The following is a 21006-nucleotide window of genomic DNA, read 5'->3' as shown; positions in this document are numbered from 1 at the left end:
AGTACAATTCAGAGGTTAACCTGGTATTTTTACTCCACTACATTTATTTGAGTTACTTTGCAGATTCTGATTAATGATGTGAAATATAAACAACCCTTAAAGCAGACTTTAGTTACACCTGAGTAAAATTCAGGGAAGGTGATTGTCAAGTGCCCACAATCAGGAGAGATATTTGATAGTTGGTGCTTGAGAAGACTAAACATGTATCTGCAATTGACATGAATGGAAACGAGTAATAAGGTATATTCATTACTCGTTATTCTCTACTAATAGTTAATTAAAGACTGTATAATTGCTATTTTGCACATCCCTTTCAAGATTTCAAGATTTCAAAGGTTTATTGACATATCATAATACACAACTGTGTATGCAATGAATGAAAAACTTGGGTCACAGGTTCCTCAACAGCGCATTACAAGACATCTATCAATATGTGTGTACCACCATGGTACCACCACCATTAAACTGTCATATTCTGCACATTTCTTATACTATCTACACACATAAGAGTATAATTCATATGTATGATATCAGTTAAAATAAGTGCTTCAACATAGTCAACATTGCAGGAAAGCAATATATTAGACGTTAAGTACTTTGTCAGGCTTAATATTTATCTGTAGATACCCCCAAAGCTTTTTTCTTATTTAAAAGAAGACCTTAATCTAAAGTATTATTTAATGTTTGAATAAAGGTTAATTCGTTTTTCTGTTTTGCACATCCTCATATTAATATCTTTGTACATCCAGCACTAAACTGTTTTATTGTAGAGATCACTTACAGTATCTTCTTGATTTTTTATATTCTATATTTCTATCACAGACCTTCTACTTTCCCCCTATGAAAGTATGTACTCTTAATATTTTTTTAATCAAATATAACACATAAAAACAATAATTCAATAACATGCTTTAACCACTAGGCGGTGATCCACGTCAAGTCTTCAGTTTCGGCGGCATTTCTTCCAGTTTTTCCAAAGGTCTTCTCATCAGGGCTCTATAAATAAAGAACTAAGGCAGCTCTGTAATATTTAATGCAGCCGAACCGTGTATTACAATGCCGTTATGTGATGACTTTCAAAGAGAAAAGCAAGAACACACGGAATTAAGTATTATTTTATTCTTTTAAAATGTTTTCCGGATTTCATATCATATAAACACCAAATCCCAGCATGCATTGCGGCTAAAACATCCAATCGGCGAGCTTAAACCATAGCTGAGGATCTTGGGTAATCGCTTGAAATGCCTACGTCTGTTTCCGGTTATTTTTATTTTGAAATTCAGTTCCTGACGGACGCCAAAAAAGCCAGAGATTATGGAATTAAACAAATAAATAAAAACAAGGATAATTGTGTGTTATTGGTGAGTAAATAACAGTGTGTTATTTTGAAAAGAATAACAACTTAGAAGGAAAAAAAGTTTTACAAATATACAGATTTCAGTATCCTGAGGCTGTCAGCCCCATTTATATTGACGGCAACAAAAGTCCGAAATTATACGATTTAAAATAAAAGCAATAATTGTGGCTTGATATTGAGTAAGAACATGCTTTTATGAACCACACAGCTTCCGGTCTTCCTATAACACGTAATGCCGTGAGACTACCAATAGAAATACATTGCTTTTAAAATCGTGCTGTGCAACACGAAAAAAAGGGGGAAATCGTGTTGGTGAACACGAATCAATAGATTAAAAATCGTGTTGGTGAACACGAAATGCCATGAGACTGGGTTGGCTAACGGATATAAAGAGCTGTTTCTACACCAAGGTGGAGGAGTGTCCTCTCCTGTCAGACCGATACCTCATTCACACCAACGCAACTCCGGTTCAAGCTCCGTGTTAGAGCTTTTCAGGTTCAGAACCGGTTCTTCGGTTTAGCTCTGGCTCTTTTCACACCGCCCACAGTCCGACTGGTAATGCGTCATTGCGTCATCGTTTGCCTCATGACGTAACCATTTGCGTGCCTGCTTAATAAAGCCAAACCGCGCGGATTTAATCAGTTGCATTAATTTCTTATGGCTCTATCTGCAGCTTTTCCGGAGTCATTTCTGTGATTTAGAAACTTTAGACTACATTCTTATAAAAAAGTGTACTTGTGTCAATAAAGTTTTTTTTAAAACACAACTGCTTCCGAGGTCGGTCTTATTTCTTAAGGTGGACTGAACCATGAGTGTGGAGTAACGTTGTATCTTTCATTTAAATTAACTGTAACATTCACCCAGGTATGTAACAGCTGTTCTCAAATGAACACGTGAAGTAAAGTTTAATATTTATAGTTTTATAGATTTATAATGAGTTATAATGAGAGGTGATCAACGTGAATGCTCAGGTTCCACCTTAACACGCAGACACGTTGCTTTACCATGAGCAGAAACCTTTATATATACAGTCTATAGCAGAAACACTGAGACTCTGAAACTCTTGTTAAGTTTCTCCATTGTTGTCTACAAACTGGATAAAACGCTGGCTTTTTGTTGTTGTTCAGGAGTTGATCCTGCCCCTGCCCCCGCCTCGACGTAAGCGTGACGTATGCGGTGCTTTTGCTCTGGCCGGACAATTTTTTGGTGCTTGAAATGAACCGGATTCCGGAGCTAAGAGGCTGCTCCGCTGCGGTGTGAACACGAAAACCTGTTGCTTTTCAAGCTCCAGCTCCGAACCGGCCCTGAAACACTGTTGGTGTGAATGAGGTGTGAGGGGATCGTATAACCTCAGCTCAGTGAGGTAAGGACTCTAAGTGTTTAGATAGTTAACTTTAGTGTAAGTTATCTCAGTGGGTCTCAAACGGTTTGGTCATCATTTATGTAAACAAGTATTTGCGAGGAATACCTTTATATGATCATTATAGTTATTAAAGAATAAGAGAGTAAAGGAAAAACGGGTATGAAATACTATAGGACAGTAACACAAGAATACAGTTTAAAAGGGGAGTGATTAGTAAAATATATGTGTATAGTTCTGTTTCATAGGGATGTTGAGGCTATCCAAATTTCTCTTCATTTTGCTCTCAAAGTGCACCAGATTGATGCATTTAACTTCAATATTTTAAAAATAATCTTCCCGGGGTAGCAGGCCCCCAGACCCTCCTTGAGGAGGATAGGTCCACCCCCCACCTAAAACATGTTCACATGGATAGGATACTAAATACATTTGCACACTTTTTGTATGGAGGCCTATGTCCATATGTTTCTGTTTTGGTGGTCGTGCCACAATCGTGCATGTATGCACAAGTCATACAGTAGGTGCACTATAAAATAGCACTACACCCCTGCAATGTGTGTGAAAGACAATAGACTTTACAGTATGTTTTTTGAAGTTGCGTTGGTGTTTGTGTTTTGGTTGTTGACGGCAGTGTGTGCCCCCCCTTGGTAAATGATTGCCCCCCCATTGGATTTGTTCTAGAGCCGACCCTGCCCATCAGTGTATCCTCGGTTAGAGCTCCTCCAGAGAGCCTCCTCGATGCTCGATGCTCGGTCCTCGAAGTGCATTTAGAGAAATTAGATGTCCTTCAACATGGCGCGCTGAAATCCATTTCCGGGTCACAACCGGAGTCGAGGAGGGGAAATTAGAGTATTAAGAAACCTCTTATGTCTCGTCTGACAAGGGTGTAGTCCTGACGGAGTGCACCACAACGAACTCCGGCACTTCAGAAATTGCAGTACCCATAAGGAGCCGTACACATGCCACAGTTTTTGCGTGTCTTTAGTTGAAAGACCAGTGGCGATCTGCTCATCTGTCATACTGATCATACAGTCAATAACTGTGTTGTTATTAGCATCTGGTTAGCTAGCTATGCTAACGAATATAAAAAGCTTTTTCTACAACCAGTGAGTTAAAGGCACATCTTTATATGATCATTATAGTTGTAAAAAAATAAGAGAATAAAGTAAACAGGTATAAAATACTATATGACAGTAAAAACAAAAGTTGTTATTAATAAACAAGAATACAGTTTGAAAGGGGAGTGATTTTTTAAATATCCATAAAGAATAATAAAATCAGTTTACAGTTCTGTTTCATATGGATGTTGAGAGATGTTTCCATAGGTCTCCTAATGTTGCTCTCAGTGCACCAGATTGATGCTTTTAACTTCAACATTTAAAAAAAATCTTCCCGGGGGAGCATGCCCCCCGGACCCCCATAGAGGAGGTTAGGTCCCCCCCCCCACTTAAATCATGCCCACTTGGATAGGAAACTAAATACATTTGCACACATCTTGTGTCCATATCTTTCTGTTTTGGTGGTCATGCCACAACCGGGCACGTGCATGCATGCACGAGTCATGGTAAGATATCTGAATTAAGAGGTTGCTTTTTCTTTGCACAGCATGAATGAAAGGCAAAATGGGTGGGCTGTGATTTTAGTATTTTTAAGCAGAGGTCAATAATTGTACGGCTCTCGGAGGATGCGGGGCTTATATCAATGCAAACACTATGGTAGATACCAACTACAACAAAATGAACATATTTTACCATGATTTAATTGTAATACACGTTTCAAAATGATGCCGAAGTAACAACATACTTATACCGGTGAGTAAAAACCATGAATTAGTGCTTTGACAAGTGTGCAGACAAGACGGCAGGCGAAAAGCTTTTAAAATGCTTTTAAAATCGGATCGATCAGGATAAACTAACCTGTAGCTGCTCCGTCCACACTCACAACAACGTCATACAGACAGAAATAAAGCAGCGACTGTATTTGCCATGACACAGATAGTCTGTGGTTTGTACATGTTTAACTTTTGTCCAGTTTCTGAACAGATATGAGGAGCTGTGAGCTCTGAGTGTGTGCTAACAGCTAACAGCTGATGTTTTGGGACATGTTGATGTGGTGATGGCTTGACAGCATGTCGAGGATAACATCATATGTATATCCGTTGTTAAAATATTAGATAAGGTTTACATCTCTTCTTCCAAAATGTCCAAGTTTAAAATGTGTGCAGTACCAAACAGGAAATAGGAGGTGCTGTCGGCCGGGTGCTGACCAATGACGAAGCGTAATTTCTTGACTGGCAGCAAAAACAACCAATCACAGCAGTGCTTCTCTGGCTGGCTCTGTCCAATCACAAACAAGAAGTGTTCTCCCTAAAGCAGTGGTCACCAACCTTTTTAAGCCCAAAATCACCGACCTCGGACTAGGTCAGGGGTCTGCAACCTTTTTGACCAAAAGAGCCATTTTGCTCCTTTTTCCCCAACATTTTTTTGGCTGGAGCCGCAAAACATATTTCATAGCTTGATAGCTAATAAAGTTGTATTTATTGTTATATATCAGACAAAAACTACCGTTTTTTTTGCATGTATTAGGCTATTTATTACATTATATAAAACTGTTAACCTCTAATAAGAAACAAAGAACTCCTATAAGGAGAATTAAAAATAATACACAGGCCTACTTTAAAATAAATTAAACACAGCACTTGGGGAGTCCTCTGTACATTTGAAGGGAAATACATATTATTAAAATGGGCCCACTTTGAAATAAATAAAACATATAGCTGCACCCTAAAAAGAGTTAAAGGTAGGGTAGGTAAGAATGGAGAAACCAGCTCGAGTGCGCTAGAATTTGAAAATACACAACCGGAAAAAATATGCCTCTTCCTTCAGACTTTCTTACATAGTCCCTCCTCCAACACACACGAACGCGTATCATCAATGAGGCCACGAGATAAGTTTGTGCACAGATGGAAGGCTGACAGGCAGGTAGGCCATCCAATCATTTTAGCCGGGCCGGCTTTTTACAGCGCTACGGCTTCCAGAGTTTAATTTTTGTATGTATTTATTGTCAAAGCATTTAATATATTCATTGCTATCGGGACGTTAAGAGCATTCCATGGAATATAACAAAAAGTGTTTCTGAAGTGAATTACCTACCCCATTGAATTATGACTGAAGATTGTCAGCTGTCAGGAAGACAGCTGACAATCTTCAGTCATTCTCCCTTGTTGTTCCTCGATACGTAAAGGCTGCAGCACCTTTGACAACTTCTCTCTACATATCAAACATACCGGTAAACCAGCATCGTTTGCTGTGAAAGCATATAACTCTGTCCACACAAAATTCAATTCCTGTGTTCCTCCGGTACTTTTCTTTGATTTATCCATAGTTCGCTCATCGAGCCGGGGGTCAGATTATTCACCCGCAGGAAAAGGCGCTCGTGCGGGACCGTACCAGGATGTGACGCATATTTTAGTTGACCTAATTAAAACCGTTTTGTTTTTTATTTATGTGTCACAGTATCACCTCAAAATACAAGATACGAAACATTTTCAACCATGCAAAACAATATAAATAGTCCTACAAATACTTTTATTTTATTTCCTTCTTATTTTTGTCTAAGCTCAAGGGAGCCAGAGCAGAGGGTTTAAAGGGCCGCATGCGGCCCGTGGGCCGCGGGTTGCCGACCCCTGGACTAGGTGAAAGGCGAGATCTACATATTGCAGAATTGAGTGAAAAAAACGGCCCAGACAATGCTTCCAATTTGAGGCCTTTTATATAGGCTAATTGCATTTGAATTACTGTTACAATGAAGGCTCCATAATCAGCTCACGGCATATAAGCAGGGGTAAAGCGCTCTTGGGGGGCGGACCTCACCTCCTCTAGGGGGGTCCTCACCTCCTCTATGGGGGTCCGGGTGAATGCTCCTCCGGGAAGTTTTTTTTTTATATATTGAAGTTAAAAGCATCAATCTGGTGCACTTTGAGAGCAACATGAAGAGATCTATGGATACCTCTCTCAACACCCAAATGAAACCTAACTGTAAACAGATTTTCTTTTTCTTTATGGATATTTTACAAATCACTCCCCTTTTAAACTGTATTCTTGTTTTAATGCCATATAGTAGACTATTTCATACCTGTTTTTCATGTATTCTCTTATTGTTTGTATAACTATAATGATCATATGAAGGTGTGCCGCGGAAATAATCTTTTGAATAATTTGTGACAAAACCGTTCTAAACACTCAGAGAGTCCTTTAGCTCACCTGAGCCCCTCAGTCTGACAGGAGAGGACTCTCCTCCAGCTTGTTGTGGAAACAGCTCCTTATGCCCGTTAGTGCAGCTAGCTAACGAGATGCTAACATCACGGTCCCCGGTAGCACCGGTCCCTCTCTCTCCCTCTCTCCCACTCTCCCTCTCTCTCTCCCTCTCTCCCTCTCTCTATCACACTAAATGCGCTATTGCCACACACAGACAGAGCCGAGCTTGAATGACACAAGCACACGTGTATTTCCATGCAACTCTCTGATTGGTCTGGTGACTTGCCTCTGTTGCGTTCACTGAACACGGGAAATGACAGTCCTGCCGTTGTCTCTTGTGTCATGATGAGGTTCACGTAAAGCACGGTTAATGTATTATATTATTGAGGTTTCTCAAATATACGTCAATCAAGTGGCACCTGCTAACGGGGTGGTGGATGATAGGTTTATATCTAAAAACGTATTTTTCAAACATTATTATTTTAATTGAATTTTTCTTTCTTTTGTTACTTTTTTTTTTAACGGTCCGCGATCTGCCCGCACCACACCGGTCGATCGCGATCGACTGGTTGGCGACCACTGCCCTAAAGGAATACCCTTTCGGTAAAAGTTGAAATGTTGAAGTGTTTTGTGAAATGCTCTAGCGTTTTGTGAAATGCTGTGGCGTTTTCTGGAATGCTGTAGCGTTTTGTGAAATGCTGTTGTGTTTTGTGAAATGTTGAAGTGTTTTGTGAAATGCTGTAGTGTTTTCTGATATGCTGTAGTAGTGTTTTGTGAAATGTTGAAGTGTTTTCTGAGGGCTGAGACTGGCACTTTCATCTGTGCTTACAGGCTCAATCTTACTTCCAACTTTTAGCACTGTTAGTATTATATTTTACAGTTGACTTTATGAGCGTATTTTTACATTTAGCATTCATTCATAGACACCTCTTTATACAATACATACATTGAATATATTCAAAGTGTCATCAATCCATCTATCTATTACATCTGCTAACTGCTGCGTCATAATCTTACTCCAGAAACGTAGTCTTGACAATAAATAACAGATTTTATCAAAAAAACCTATACTTTCCTTTGCTTATTCTTGCATCATGCAAACCGGCTTTATGAGATGTGAGGTACATCCAGAAGAGACTTTTGAATAAAAAAGATGAAAAGAGGAATGTCGTTCAGACAGAAAGTCATTATGTCTTTTGAAAGTAGCACAGACAAGTTATCGCACCACAACTCCTCAGGGTGGGAACAGGTTCTTATCCTCTCTCCTATCAACATTCAAACATGGTTTCTTTTAACCCTGACCAAAACATTTCATTAATGTTAACCAAGTTGAATTCAACATTAAGCAACCCAGAAAGGGCAAATTAGAAAACATCATCAGTAGGGATGGGTATCGTTAGGATTTTATCGATACCGATACCGCTTATCGGTATTTTTCGATACTCTTATCGATACTGTTCAATAATTTGGTGGTCAACATTATAGACATGAAGACAAGATATGAAGATTAAACAGTCATTTTATTGTAATTTTCTTGCAGAAATAACTGTATAACCAGGGGTGCACATCACTTTTTTGCCCTGATTCTCAAAGGAGCACCTGGAGATGTTGCTTGGTGCACATCCTTAAAATGAAATAAACCGGACCTTTTGAGGGGTACTTGACTTTATAAACGGGGGGGGGGGGTGCTCTAGTGAGCACGCTCATGAACTGTTCGCCCATGCCTCGCAGCAGGGTTACTGTGCAGAGCGCATAAAGCAGACCCTTCACGCGATAGCGAGGGGTAGGGACCCGCCCAAGTAAAGTCTATCGAGGTTTTTCAATACTCAAATTTCCCCTCCTCGACTCCTTTCCTCGACTCCTATCCTCGAGACTTAGTCCCGCCCACAAGAGATGCGAGTGGTGGACTGAGGAGGGGAACCGAGGAGAGAGGAGGGGAAGCAGCAGGCGGTTAGAGAAATGAGAACTCCTCTCCTCTGAGCGGTCATTTTAAAGAGACATCCATCGATGATGACAGGAGGCACAGCAGCCCTCTGTCTCATGGACAGATGTGTTCATGACGACTTATATATTTACTTTAATTCATTCACAGTGCGGTATAATGAGACAATAACAGGCTACAGATGCGGACATATACACCCACACATATTTATATAAATATATACAATTTCAGAATCAAACAAGTATGAGAGCACTCTCATAATAACGTAACACAATCAGAGACTGGATATATCACCCCTCTCTTTCTGGTCGCTGAAATGGGGAGTTGAAATTACGGGCCAAAAGTTGTATTTACAAGTATTTAAAGTAAGCATAGGATACCAAACCAACTGAGACCCGTCTGTCCGCCGCATCTACGCACTGTACAACATACACACCTACACACTGTACCACACACACACCTACACACTGTACCAAATACACCTACAGCTCCTAAAGCATAATCAGGCTACAGCCGTTGTGTATTTTATTATGTGAAGCACTAAATGGTCTTAGAAAGATATTGACTCTTTGTTTGTAGATATCTACATTACATTACATTACATTACATTGCATTTAGCTGACGCTTTTATCCAAAGCGACTTACAATAAGTGCATTCGACCAGGAAGATACAACCTTTAAGAAAACAGAATCATATAAGTACATCAGGTTTCATAGAGCCAAACATTTCAAGTGCTACTCAACTGGCATTTAGAAAGCCAGCCCTTTATTAGTATATAAGTGCTTTGTTAGTAATTCTATCGCTCGAAGTGGAGTCTAAAGAGATGAGTTTTCAGTTTGCGTCGGAAGATGTGTAAGCTATCTGCTGTCCTGATTTCAATGGGGAGCTCATTCCACCATTTTGGAGCCAGGATAGCAAACCCACGTGTTTTTGCTGACGGGAACTTGGGTCCCCCTCGCAGTGCGGGTGCAGCGAGCTGTTTGGCTGATGCAGAGCGGAGTGCACGTGCTGGGGTGTACGGTTTAACCATGTCCTGGATGTAGGAAGGGCCAGATCCATTCACAGCATGGTACGCAAGTACCAGTGTCTTGAAGTGGATTCTAGCAGTTACTGGAAGCCAGTGAAGGGAGCGGAGGAGCGGCGTGGTGTGGGAGAATTTGGGAAGGTTGAAGACCAGACGAGCCGCTGCATTCTGGATGAGCTGCAGAGGTCGGATGGCACATGCAGGTAGACCAGCCAGGAGGGAGTTGCAGTAGTCTAGGCGTGAGATGACGAGAGCCTGGACCAGAATCTGCGCTGATGTCTGGGTCAGCTGGGGACGTATCCTCCTGATGTTGTAAAGCGTGTATCTGCAGCAGCGGGTTGTAGCAGCGATGTTTGCAGTGAAGGACAATTTGTTATCTAGGACCACACCCAGATTCCTTGCAGTCTGAGTCGGGGAAACAACAGAGGTGCCGATGTTGATTGTTAGGTCAAGAGTGGGACAATCTTTTCCCGGAAGGAAGAGCAGTTCAGTCTTGTCAAGGTTGAGCTTGAGGTGATGAGCAGACATCCACCGAGAGATGTCTGCTAGGCAAGCAGAGATGCGTGCGACGACCTGGGTCTCTGAGCGGGGAAAGGACAGAATTAGTTGGGTGTCGTCAGCGTAGCAGTGGTATGAAAAACCATGCGGGCTAATGACAGACCCGAGCGAGTTTGTGTACAGGGAGAAGAGGAGGGGACCAAGAACCGAGCCCTGAGGGACCCCTGTAGTTAATTGACAAGGGTCGGACTCGGACCCTCTCCAAGTAACCCTGTAGGTGCGGTCGTTGAGGTATGAGGTGAGGAGGGAAAGTGCAGTGCCTGAAACTCCAAGTTCTTGGAGAGTGCGAAGGAGGATCCGATGGTTCACTGTGTCGAATGCAGCAGACAGGTCCAGAAGGATGATGACAGAGGAGAGGGAGGCTGCTTTAGCAGTGTGCAGTTCATCAGAGACAGCAAGGAGAGCAGTTTCTGTTGAGTGACCTGCCTTGAAACCAGACTGGTGCGGATCCAGAAGGTTGTTCTGATGGAGATAACAGGAGAGTTGTTTAAAGACAGCGCGTTCAAGTGTTTTAGACAGGAACGGGAGGAGAGAGACAGGCCTGTAGTTAATAACATCAGACGGATTGAGAGTGGGTTTCTTAAGGAGAGGGTTTACTCTTGCCTCCTTGAGACTGTTTGGAAAGTGACCAGAAGTTAGAGAAGTGTTGATGAAATGGGTGAGAAATGGTAGAATATCAGGAGCGATAGTCTGAAGGAGGTTTGAGGGGATAGGGTCCAGAGAACAGGTGGTAGGACGGGCAGAGGTAACAAGGGTAAGAACCTCACTTGGAGAGAGAGGGGAGAAGGAGGTCAGTGTGTGGGTGAAGGGAGGGTCTGGTGACCCAGCGGTGAGTAAAGGTGAGTCAGAAAAGGAAGAGCGAATATCATCAACCTTTTTTTCAAAGTGGTTAACAAAGTCGCTTGACAGAAGGGAGGAGGGGGGAGGTGCTTTGGGAGGGTCCAAGAGGGTGGAGAAGATAGAAAATAGTTTTTTGGGATTGGAATAGGAAGATTGGATCTTATCTTGAAAGAAAGTGCTTTTTGCCTGAGAGATGGAAGCAGAGAAAGAGGAGAGGAGAGCCTGATAGGTTAGGAGGTCGTCATGGTGTTTGGATTTCCACCATTTCCGCTCTGCTGCCCGAAGGATGGTTCTATTAGCACGCAGTGCGTCATTTAGCCAGGGAGCAGGAGGGAAATAAATCTACTGAACTAAAGCAAATAGGCCTGAAGAGGGTACGCCTGTTATGCTGAGTGATATATATTTTACACACTGCTCTGCTTCCTGCACAGACCTCACAGCTGTTCTCACTGTAAACATCGCGTCGCGATGAAAGCAGTTACTAAAATAATATCCAGGGGATGCATGCAGAGCTGTCATTGGCTGAGATAAGTCCGGCCGTGCATCCAACCCAGTCTCATGCTATTTCGTGTTCACCAACACGATTTTTAATCTATTGATTCGTGTTCACCAACACGATTTTCCCCTTTTTTTCGTGTTACACAGCACGATTTTAAAAGCAATGTATTTCTATTGGTAGTCTCACGGCATTACGTGTTATAGGAAGACCGGAAGCTGTGTGGTTCATAAAAGCATGTTCTTACTCAATATCAAGCCACAATTATTGCTTTTATTTTAAATCGTATAATTTCGGACTTCTGTTGCCGTCTGTGAGGAAAATAAATGGGGCTGAGAGCCTCAGGATACTGAACTCTGTATATTTGTAAATCTTTTTTTCCTTCTAAGTTGTTATTCTTTTCAAAATAACACACTGTTATTTACTCACCAATAACACACAATTATCCTTGTTTTTATTTATTTGTTTGATTCCATAATCTCTGGCTTTTTTGGCATCCGTCAGGAACTGAATTTCAAAATAAAAATAACCGGAAACAGAGGTAGGCATTTCGAGCGATTACCCAAGATCCTCAGCTAAGCTCGCCGATTGGATGTTTTAGCCGCAATGCATGCTGGGATTTGGTGTTTATATGATATGAAATCCGGAATCTTTTTTAAAAGAATAAAATAATACTTAATTCCGTGTGTTCTTGCTTTTCTCTTTGAAAGTCATCACATAACGGCATTGTAATACACGGTTCGGCTGCATTAAATATTACAGATCTGCCATAGTTCTTTATTTATAGAGCCCTGATGAGAAGACCTTTGGAAAAACTGGAAGAAATGCCGCCGAAACTGAAGACTTGACGTGGATCATAAATATATCAACAATTAAACAACATCTTCAATTTTTCTTCACACAATTCGTCTCCTCGCAGTATCAACACTAATTCGGCTGACTTTTACATTTGATCCAATTGGTAGATAGGTTATATTTACACCATAACGGTGCACAGCTGATATAAAAGGACTTGTAGTTTTTAAAGATATTACTGATTTTCTTTGAATATAAGAATGTAAATACTGAGTCTGAAATAGTATAGCAATATGCTGTAAAATTATGTGAAAGCATGAATAAAACTACACATCTTCAGATGTTGTACATACATAAGTGTCCTACACTAATAATACAAAGTTATTATGGCTGTGTGCATCTTGTGTGCACCGCCTAGTGGTTAAAGCATGTTATTGAATTATTGTTTTTATGTGTTATATTTGATTAAAAAAATATTAAGAGTACATACTTTCATAGGGGGAAAGTAGAAGGTCTGTGATAGAAATATAGAATATAAAAAATCAAGAAGATACTGTAAGTGATCTCTACAATAAAACAGTTTAGTGCTGGATGTACAAAGATATTAATATGAGGATGTGCAAAACAGAAAAACGAATTAACCTTTAGTCAAACATTAAATAATACTTTAGATTAAGGTCTTCTTTTAAATAAGAAAAAAGCTTTGGGGGTATCTACAGATAAATATTAAGCCTGACAAAGTACTTAACGTCTAATATATTGCTTTCCTGCAATGTTGACTATGTTGAAGCACTTATTTTAACTGATATCATACATATGAATTATACTCTTATGTATGTAGATAGTATAAGAAATGTGCAGAATATGACAGTTTAATGGTGGTGGTACCATGGTGGTACACACATATTGATAGATGTCTTGTAATGCGCTGTTGAGGAACCTGTGACCCAAGTTTTTCATTCATTGCATACACAGTTGTGTATTATGATATGATAATAAACCTTTGAAAATCTTGAAATCTTGAAAGGGATGTGCAAAATAGCCATTATACAGTCTTTAATTAACTATTAGTAGAGAATAACGAGTAATGAATATACCTTATTACTCGTTTCCATTCATGTCAATTGCAGATAAATGTTTAGTCTTCTCAAGCACCAACTATCAAATATCTCTCCTGATTGTTGGCACTTGACAATCACCTTCCCTGAATTATACTCAGGTGTAACTAAAGTCTGCTTTAAGGGTTGTTTATATCATTAATCAGAATCTGCAAAGTAACTCAAATAAATGTAGTGGAGTAAAAATACCAGGTTAACCTCTGAATTGTAGTGGAGTAGAATTACAAAGTAACAATGAGCTTCCATGTGGGTATATATTAATGCTGCGCATTATGGACACAAGCGATTTTCACCCATTTATTAATTATATGTTTTACATTTGATAACACCAATGTGTTTAATACTGGCAACTTCTAATTGTGGGAAAAACGAAAACGTTCAGTAGAGACGTCCCATAGCATGTGTAGTCCTGGGGGGGCGTTCGATTCCAGTTTTGGATAGTCTGGCGTGGTTTAGTTCCATTTCAAACAGCTGTTTGACGCTCGGCGTAACCTTGGTGCACTGCCATTCCAACATTCAAATCCCAGAGCTTGAAGATTAATCACGAGGACTGTAGTTCTAAACGATAGCTTGGGATTATGGGTAGTGTAGTGTCTTCGGCCATCCTGAACTCGAAATGCGTACATCTGTTTCCGGTTATTTTTATTTTGAAATTCAGTTCCTGACGGACGCCAAAAAAAACTGAGATTATGGAATTAAACAAATAAATAAAAACAAGGATAATTGTGTGTTATTGGTGAGTAAATAACAGTGTGTTATTTTGAAAAGAATAACGAATTAGAAAGAAAAAAAGATTTACATATATACAGATTTCAGTATCCTGAGGCTCTCAGCCCCATTTATTTTCCTCACAGACGACAACAAAAGTCCGAAATTATACAATTTAAAATAAAAGCAATAATTGTGGCTTGATATTGAGTAAAAACGTGCTTTTATGAACCACACAGCTTCCGGTCTTCCTATAACACGTAATGTAGTGAGACTACCAATAGAAATACATTGCTTTTAAAATCGTGCTGTGCAACACGAAAAAAAAGGGGAAAATCGTGTTGGTGAACACGAATCAATAGATTAAAAATCGTGTTGGTGAACACGAAATGCCGTGAGACTGGGTTGGTGCGTCACGCCTCCACCGTTCCCGGAAATGCAACCGTGGAGGAGCCGTGGAGGACCCATCAGTGTCTCCTCTGTTATAGCTCCTCCAGAGAGCGTCCTCGATGCTCGATTCTCGGTCCTCGAAGTGCATTTAGAGAAATTAGATGTCCTTCAACATGGCACGCTGAAATTAATTTCCGGGTCACTACCGGAGGACCGAGGAGTCGAGGAGTCGAGGAGGGGAAATTTGAGTATGGAGAAACCTCTTATGTGTGGGAAACCCTGCTATCTTACCAGTTCTTATGCAACTCGCAAATATCTCTCTCTCTCTCTTCTCTCTTTTCTATCCCTCTCTTCTCTATCTCTCTCTTCTCTCTCTCTCTTCTCTCTTTTCTATCTCTCTCTTCTCTCTTCTCTCATCTCTCTCTCTCTCTCTCTGTCTCTTCTTTCATCTCTCTTTGGTGCGCAAATGCGCCTTTTTCAAATGATCCGGTGCTCCTTTTTTGGCGGGGGGTGCGCATGCGCATACATTAGCTTCCCAGAAGATAAATAAAATAACTTAAAGGGGCCTGGTTCGCCCTATCATGCTTTTTGGGGTTTTCCCTCAGACAGAGGATGAAAAGAGGCATTTTTTTTTAACATTTTTTAACATTTGTAAATCAGTTACATCTTCATGCAGACATTTCAAACTGACAACCTAGCTCGACAAGAGATCCTTAAAACATAGTCCTAAAGTGACATCATGCAAAACTGTGATATGAAGAAATTGGTAAGAAGGCTAAGATGACAAAAAGATAAAGGCGAGTACGTATATTATTCTGGATTGTACTTTTAAATCATCACAAAATAAATAATGTGCTGAACTGAAACACGTCAAAATGTGTCTGAAGGTTTAAACATAGAACAACGTATTTGAGCTTACAATGTCAATTCCAAGCGGCGAACTCTGTGGAAGAGCCGGGACGCCAATACGGAAGTGGCACACACTGCAGTTCATATATTGGCCGATAGGGACTGACTGCAGAAAGGAGCAATTTCCATAGACCCCCATGTTAAAATGCCCAATTTTACAGCAGAAAAAAACATAAGTGAAATTCGAGTACTTATTTATGTGTTAATGATTTTAATCAGCTACGTAATTAATGTTACGGCTTGGGTTAGCGTGTAAGCTAGTGGTAGCTACATCGGTGCTAACGATGCTATTAGTAGCCTCCAAGTTAAAATCATAGACTATATATAAACGTTAAAACGAAATAGACAAGTGTTAAGTGGGATAATACTGTACAACAAACGGCTTCTGTTTGAGGTTGATAAAATAAGGTCCTCCTTGTAACTTAGAGAGATTATTATTATTTAGGTAGGAACTGTATGCATCACTAAGGTTAATTCAAATGGGCTATGCTCAAGTATGTAGACAACTAATGTTGAAGTAGTGTATGTGAAATCAACCTCACAATAAGATGTGTGTATATTACAATTATTAATGTCCTATTTCAAGATGATTACTTAGATATTACAATATGGTTGGTTGAGCTGGAGTTCATTATTAAGCTTACACGTTAACATCACAGTCATCTGAAGAACGAACCCAAACCTTGTTGTTTTTATTAATTGCATTACCAAATGGGTATCAAATAAACAGCAAGCATTGGTAACACAACTTCCAAAGTTATAGTAAAATAAAAAGGACCCTGACTCGGACAATACACAATCCAACATGTTCAACAGAAGATAATCAGTTATATTGTTTGTACACATGGTACTTTACATCTGTTTGTTTAAGGTGTCCAGGTGATGCAGACAGGCTGGACCAGAGAGTGAGAGACAGAACTGGACTCCTCACAGCAGTGAACTTCAGCACAGGTATAAATACTATTATTTTCATACTTTACAAAGAATCAAGAAAGATATTGGTTTAAATAAATGAAGTATTGACTTTAATACACTGATATACATTCCATTAAACAATACTAGATCACCTACACACCAGTGAAGTTGAGGGTTTTTTCTGTGCAAAAAGTTACATTTAGATGTTAACAACCAATAAGATTTTGTCAGCTTTCTAATTTAATGTATTGAAGGCAAAGATATTTAACACACAGTGAGAACTGCTACTATTTATCTCTCCATATTGTCTGTAAAAAACGTGGTAAAAGTTATTCTTTCAGTGAGAAAACAGAGCAAGCTTCTACAGTTGCACTACATTTTGATAACAGTTAAATATTATTTTGATAACATATATTTCAATGTTGATGAACTTCATACTTTTCATTCATAATCTGATTGACTTTGTAGCTCACTGTTGAAATAAAAAAAAAACATTACAATTACAAAATAATTATATCTACAGCCCCTAAACACAAAAACTCACCGCTTTCATAAACAACACACTTGTTCTGCAATAATATGTTTTATGTTTCCTCTAATTTTTGTTAGGAAAGGACATGCCTGAAAGACACGACATTTTCTCTTTCTCTGAAGGTCAAGAATAACATCCAAGAGAAAAATTAAAAGCTGATGTTATGATATTTTAAGACCAGCACACTAAGAAACTACTTTTATTGTAAAAACAGTCAGCTGATGGAATGCACCTATTTCCACATCTACACTCCATCCGCTGATTATTTCTATTTGCCTCGCTTTATGAGCTTCACATCACTTGTGCCTTGTACCGCAGAGTTTGCAACGTCACAAATAAAGGGGGCCAATCTTCAGTCAGATGTGAATGTGAACCAAAACTTAATCAAACATGTTTTAAATAAAAAAGCACATATGGACAGAAGGTGTAAAACTATTAAAGTAAACACATTTAGTCAAATAAAGTGACAGACTAGGCCTGTGCAGTTGGTATCAGCTTTGCCCAGCATGGGCTCCTCAATCAGACCAGGTCCTCCTTGCAGAGGAAAGACCCTCAGTCCTCTCCGGGCCAAACAAACAGACAGGACGTCCATCACACAGAGGTTTCTCCCTGAAGTCTCTGCAGCTTTCTGGACACCACGCTGTCTCAATCAGTCCACACTGAATATGAGAGGGGGAAAATGAAAATAACTAAATGCTTTAGACCAGTGGTTCCCAACCTGTGGGCCGCGGCCCCCTGGTGGGCCGCGAAGGTATTGCAAGTGGGCCGCCAAATCTTTTCCAAAATAGTATGATTTTTGTGGGGGGGAAATCAGATAAAAATATACAGAATAATATTTAAAATGATATAAAAAATGTAATTATTCTTTTCATCATTGCATTTTTCCTTAAAATATTAGATATGTGACGAGCAGAGAGATAGGAACATTTGTTGTAATCGGCCGGACTACTTTGCTGCGGGACCGGCGGGACAGCTCTGCACTTGATTGATGCTGATTGTGTAAACTGTAATTAAGTTAGAGTAGAGCAGAGTATTAAAATGGATAGCTGGCTAGCAACAGGGAGTATTAAAAGGAAAGAGAGACCAGAGGCTGTCAGTGAATCGACCGGTGATCTCCTGGCCGTCAAACAAAAAAGAAGAGTTCGAAGAAAGTACAGTGCTGAGTACTTAGCGCTGGGATTTTTTTTGGACAGGCACAGAAGCTGAGCCGTTACCGCTGTGTGTCGTGTGCTTTGAGACTTTGTCAAACGAAGCCTTGAAGCCATGTAAACTGCGCCGTCAACTCGAGACAAAACATGGACAATATGCGACCAAGCCGCGGGATTTTTTTCAGAACAAGCTCAGGGAGTATCAGAGCAAAAAGAAGGTAATTGAGCATATGGGCTGTGAGAACACAAATGCTGTGGAAGAGTCTTTTCGGGTCTCCCAACTCATTGCCAAAGCTGGAAAACCACACACCATCGGCGAGGATTTAATTCTTCCCGCTGCAAAACAGATCGTTCAGGTGATGTTGGGAGAGAAGGCAGTGCAGCCTATCAACCTTGTTTCATTGTCGGATAATACGGTCAAACGAAGGATTGATGAAATGGCAGATAATGTGTTGGAGCAGCTGATCCAAAGCGTAAAAGAGAGCCGCTTTTACGTGCTCCAACTGGATGAGTCAACCGACGTCGCAAGTCTGGCAAACCTGCTTGCTTATGTGCGATACGAAAATGGTGGCGAGATAAAAGAGGAGTTTTTATTTTGTAAACCTCTGCCTACCCGTTCAACTGCTGAGGCCATTTTTCACACTGTGAACACTTTTATTGTTTCCAATGGGATTGACTGGTCCAAATGTGTTGGATTGAGCACTGACGGAGCCCGTGCAATGCTGGGACAGCACAGCGGGGTTGTCCGACGTGTGAAAGCGGTGGCTCCGCGGGCAACATCTGTCCACTGCAGCATACACCGTGAAGCACTTGCTACAAAGAAAATGCCCCCGGATCTGAAGACGGTTTTAGATGAGGCGGTCAAAGCTGTCAACTTCATCAAGAGCCGTCCACTGCAAACACGTTTATTTGCGGTGTTATGTGGAGAGATGGGCAGTGATCATCACCAGCTACTGTTACACACTGAAGTGCGGTGGCTCTCCCGAGGCAAAGTCCTGACGCGACTGTTTGAGTTGCGTGATGAAGTGCATGTGTTTTTTCTCGACACAACGTTTGAACTCGCACACCGCTTCAGGGATTTTGAGTGGTTGGCTAAGTTGGGTTACCTGGCTGATATTTTCAGCCACTTAAATGGACTCAACCTCGGTCTTCAAGGGATAACAGTGAACATATTCAATGTCCAGAATAAAGTTGAAGCAACCATAAGAAAGCTGGCGCTGTGGGCTAAGCGTGTCGAGCAGTCAAACTATGACTCGTTTGAAAATATGGCTGATTTTCTGACAACGGAACAGAGTCCACTTCCCATCACCGTGAGCAACGCTGTCAGAGAGCACCTGCAAGGTTTGAGGACCCAGCTGCGCGCATACTTCCCCATCACAGATGTGCAGTACAACTGGATAGAAAACCCATTCGCCAGCCACAGTGATGAGGCTCTCGCTGCTTTGAGTGCAAAAGAGCAAGACAGTCTCCTGGATCTCTCTTGTGACACCGCGCTGAAGCTGATCTTCTCACAGAAGCACCTGACAAACTTCTGGCTTCATGTTGCTTCTGAGTACCCTGATCTGGCTAACAGAGCTGTGAGATTCCTGATGCCTTTCCAAACGACGTACCTCTGTGAGACTGGATTTTCTGCACTCGTGGGATTAAAAACTAAGTACAGAAACCAACTGAATGTTGAGCCAGATCTTCGACTGAAACTTTCATCCATTGTGCCAGACATCAAACATCTGGTTGCCGCCATGCAACACCAGCCGTCTCATTAGGTGAGTCAACATATTGTGGGCCTGTTGTTGGACTGATCCACTGCAGCTTTATAGAAGCTTTAATTTTATTTCGTTGCAAGTATTGCTTTTACTTGTATGTAAATATTTTTCTGCTGTCGAGGCTTAACATTACATGCATAGTTTTGAACTTTATCTGTGCACTGGTTTGTTTGTTTGTAGGCAGATGATTTAATGTTAAAATACAAAGTGTAATTTTTCATTAATGAGCCCAAGCAGAATTTACATCATCTTTACAACGGATTTGTGTTTATTTGTAGGCCTATCGATTTAATGGGCTTACTTTTGATATTTGGATTTTGTTTTGATTTGATTTTGGATGTCAAATTGTTATATATGAGAATGCATTTCTCCATTGTTGATGGATATAGTTATTTATTAATCATTTGATAATTAGCCGGTTACAGACAGCCCATTGCTTGTCATTTCTGATATCTGTGTGGTGTTGATGGACAGCTCCTTTAATAATTGTGTGTGTGTGTGTGTGTGTGTGTGTGTGTGTGTGTGTGTGTGTGTGTGTGTGTGTGTGTGTGTGTGTGTGTGTGTGTGTGTGTGTGTGTGAGAGAGAGAGGTGTGTGTGTGTGTGAGAGAGAGAGAGAGAGAGAAAGTGTGTGTGTGTGTGTGTCTGTGTGTGTGTGTGTGTGTGTGTGTGTGTGTGTGTGTGTGTGTGTGTGTGTGTGTGTGTGTGTGTGTGTGTGTGTGTGGGCTTCCAACATGTTTCTCCTGTATTCAGTGCTCCATTTAGGTTCAAATTTTAATAATTTGGATGTCAAATTGTTATATATGAGAATGCATTTCTCCATTGTTGATGGATATAGTAATTTATTAATCATTTGATAATTAGCCGGTTACAGACAGCCCATTGCTTGTCATTTC

At 40.5% G+C, this 21006-nt stretch overlaps 2 protein-coding genes across 2 annotated transcripts in view; one reads left to right on the top strand and one right to left on the bottom strand.

Moving 5' to 3' along the window:
* LOC307039445 (zinc finger BED domain-containing protein 5-like) overlaps positions 1 to 20689 on the top strand; it is a 516405-nt gene extending 495716 nt beyond the window's left edge. The window contains exons 2-3 of the mRNA XM_079681540.1: positions 16626 to 16705; positions 17279 to 20689. Of these exons, the coding sequence (XP_079537666.1) occupies positions 18580 to 20112 (1533 nt within the window). The 5' untranslated portion in view covers positions 16626 to 16705; positions 17279 to 18579 and the 3' untranslated portion in view covers positions 20113 to 20689. The remainder of the gene's footprint in view (positions 1 to 16625; positions 16706 to 17278) is intronic.
* Positions 1 to 21006, bottom strand: part of LOC307039451 (receptor-type tyrosine-protein phosphatase gamma-like) — a 1005384-nt gene that overhangs the window by 631354 nt on the left and 353024 nt on the right. The window lies entirely within an intron of this gene.

This window comes from Notothenia rossii, assembly GCF_949606895.1.
Source record: "Notothenia rossii genome assembly, chromosome: 5".
In the NCBI taxonomy this organism is placed as follows: Eukaryota; Metazoa; Chordata; class Actinopteri; order Perciformes; family Nototheniidae; genus Notothenia; species Notothenia rossii.
The sequence above is the reverse complement of the archived record's forward strand: the minus strand, read 5'-3'. Positions and strand labels throughout refer to the sequence as shown.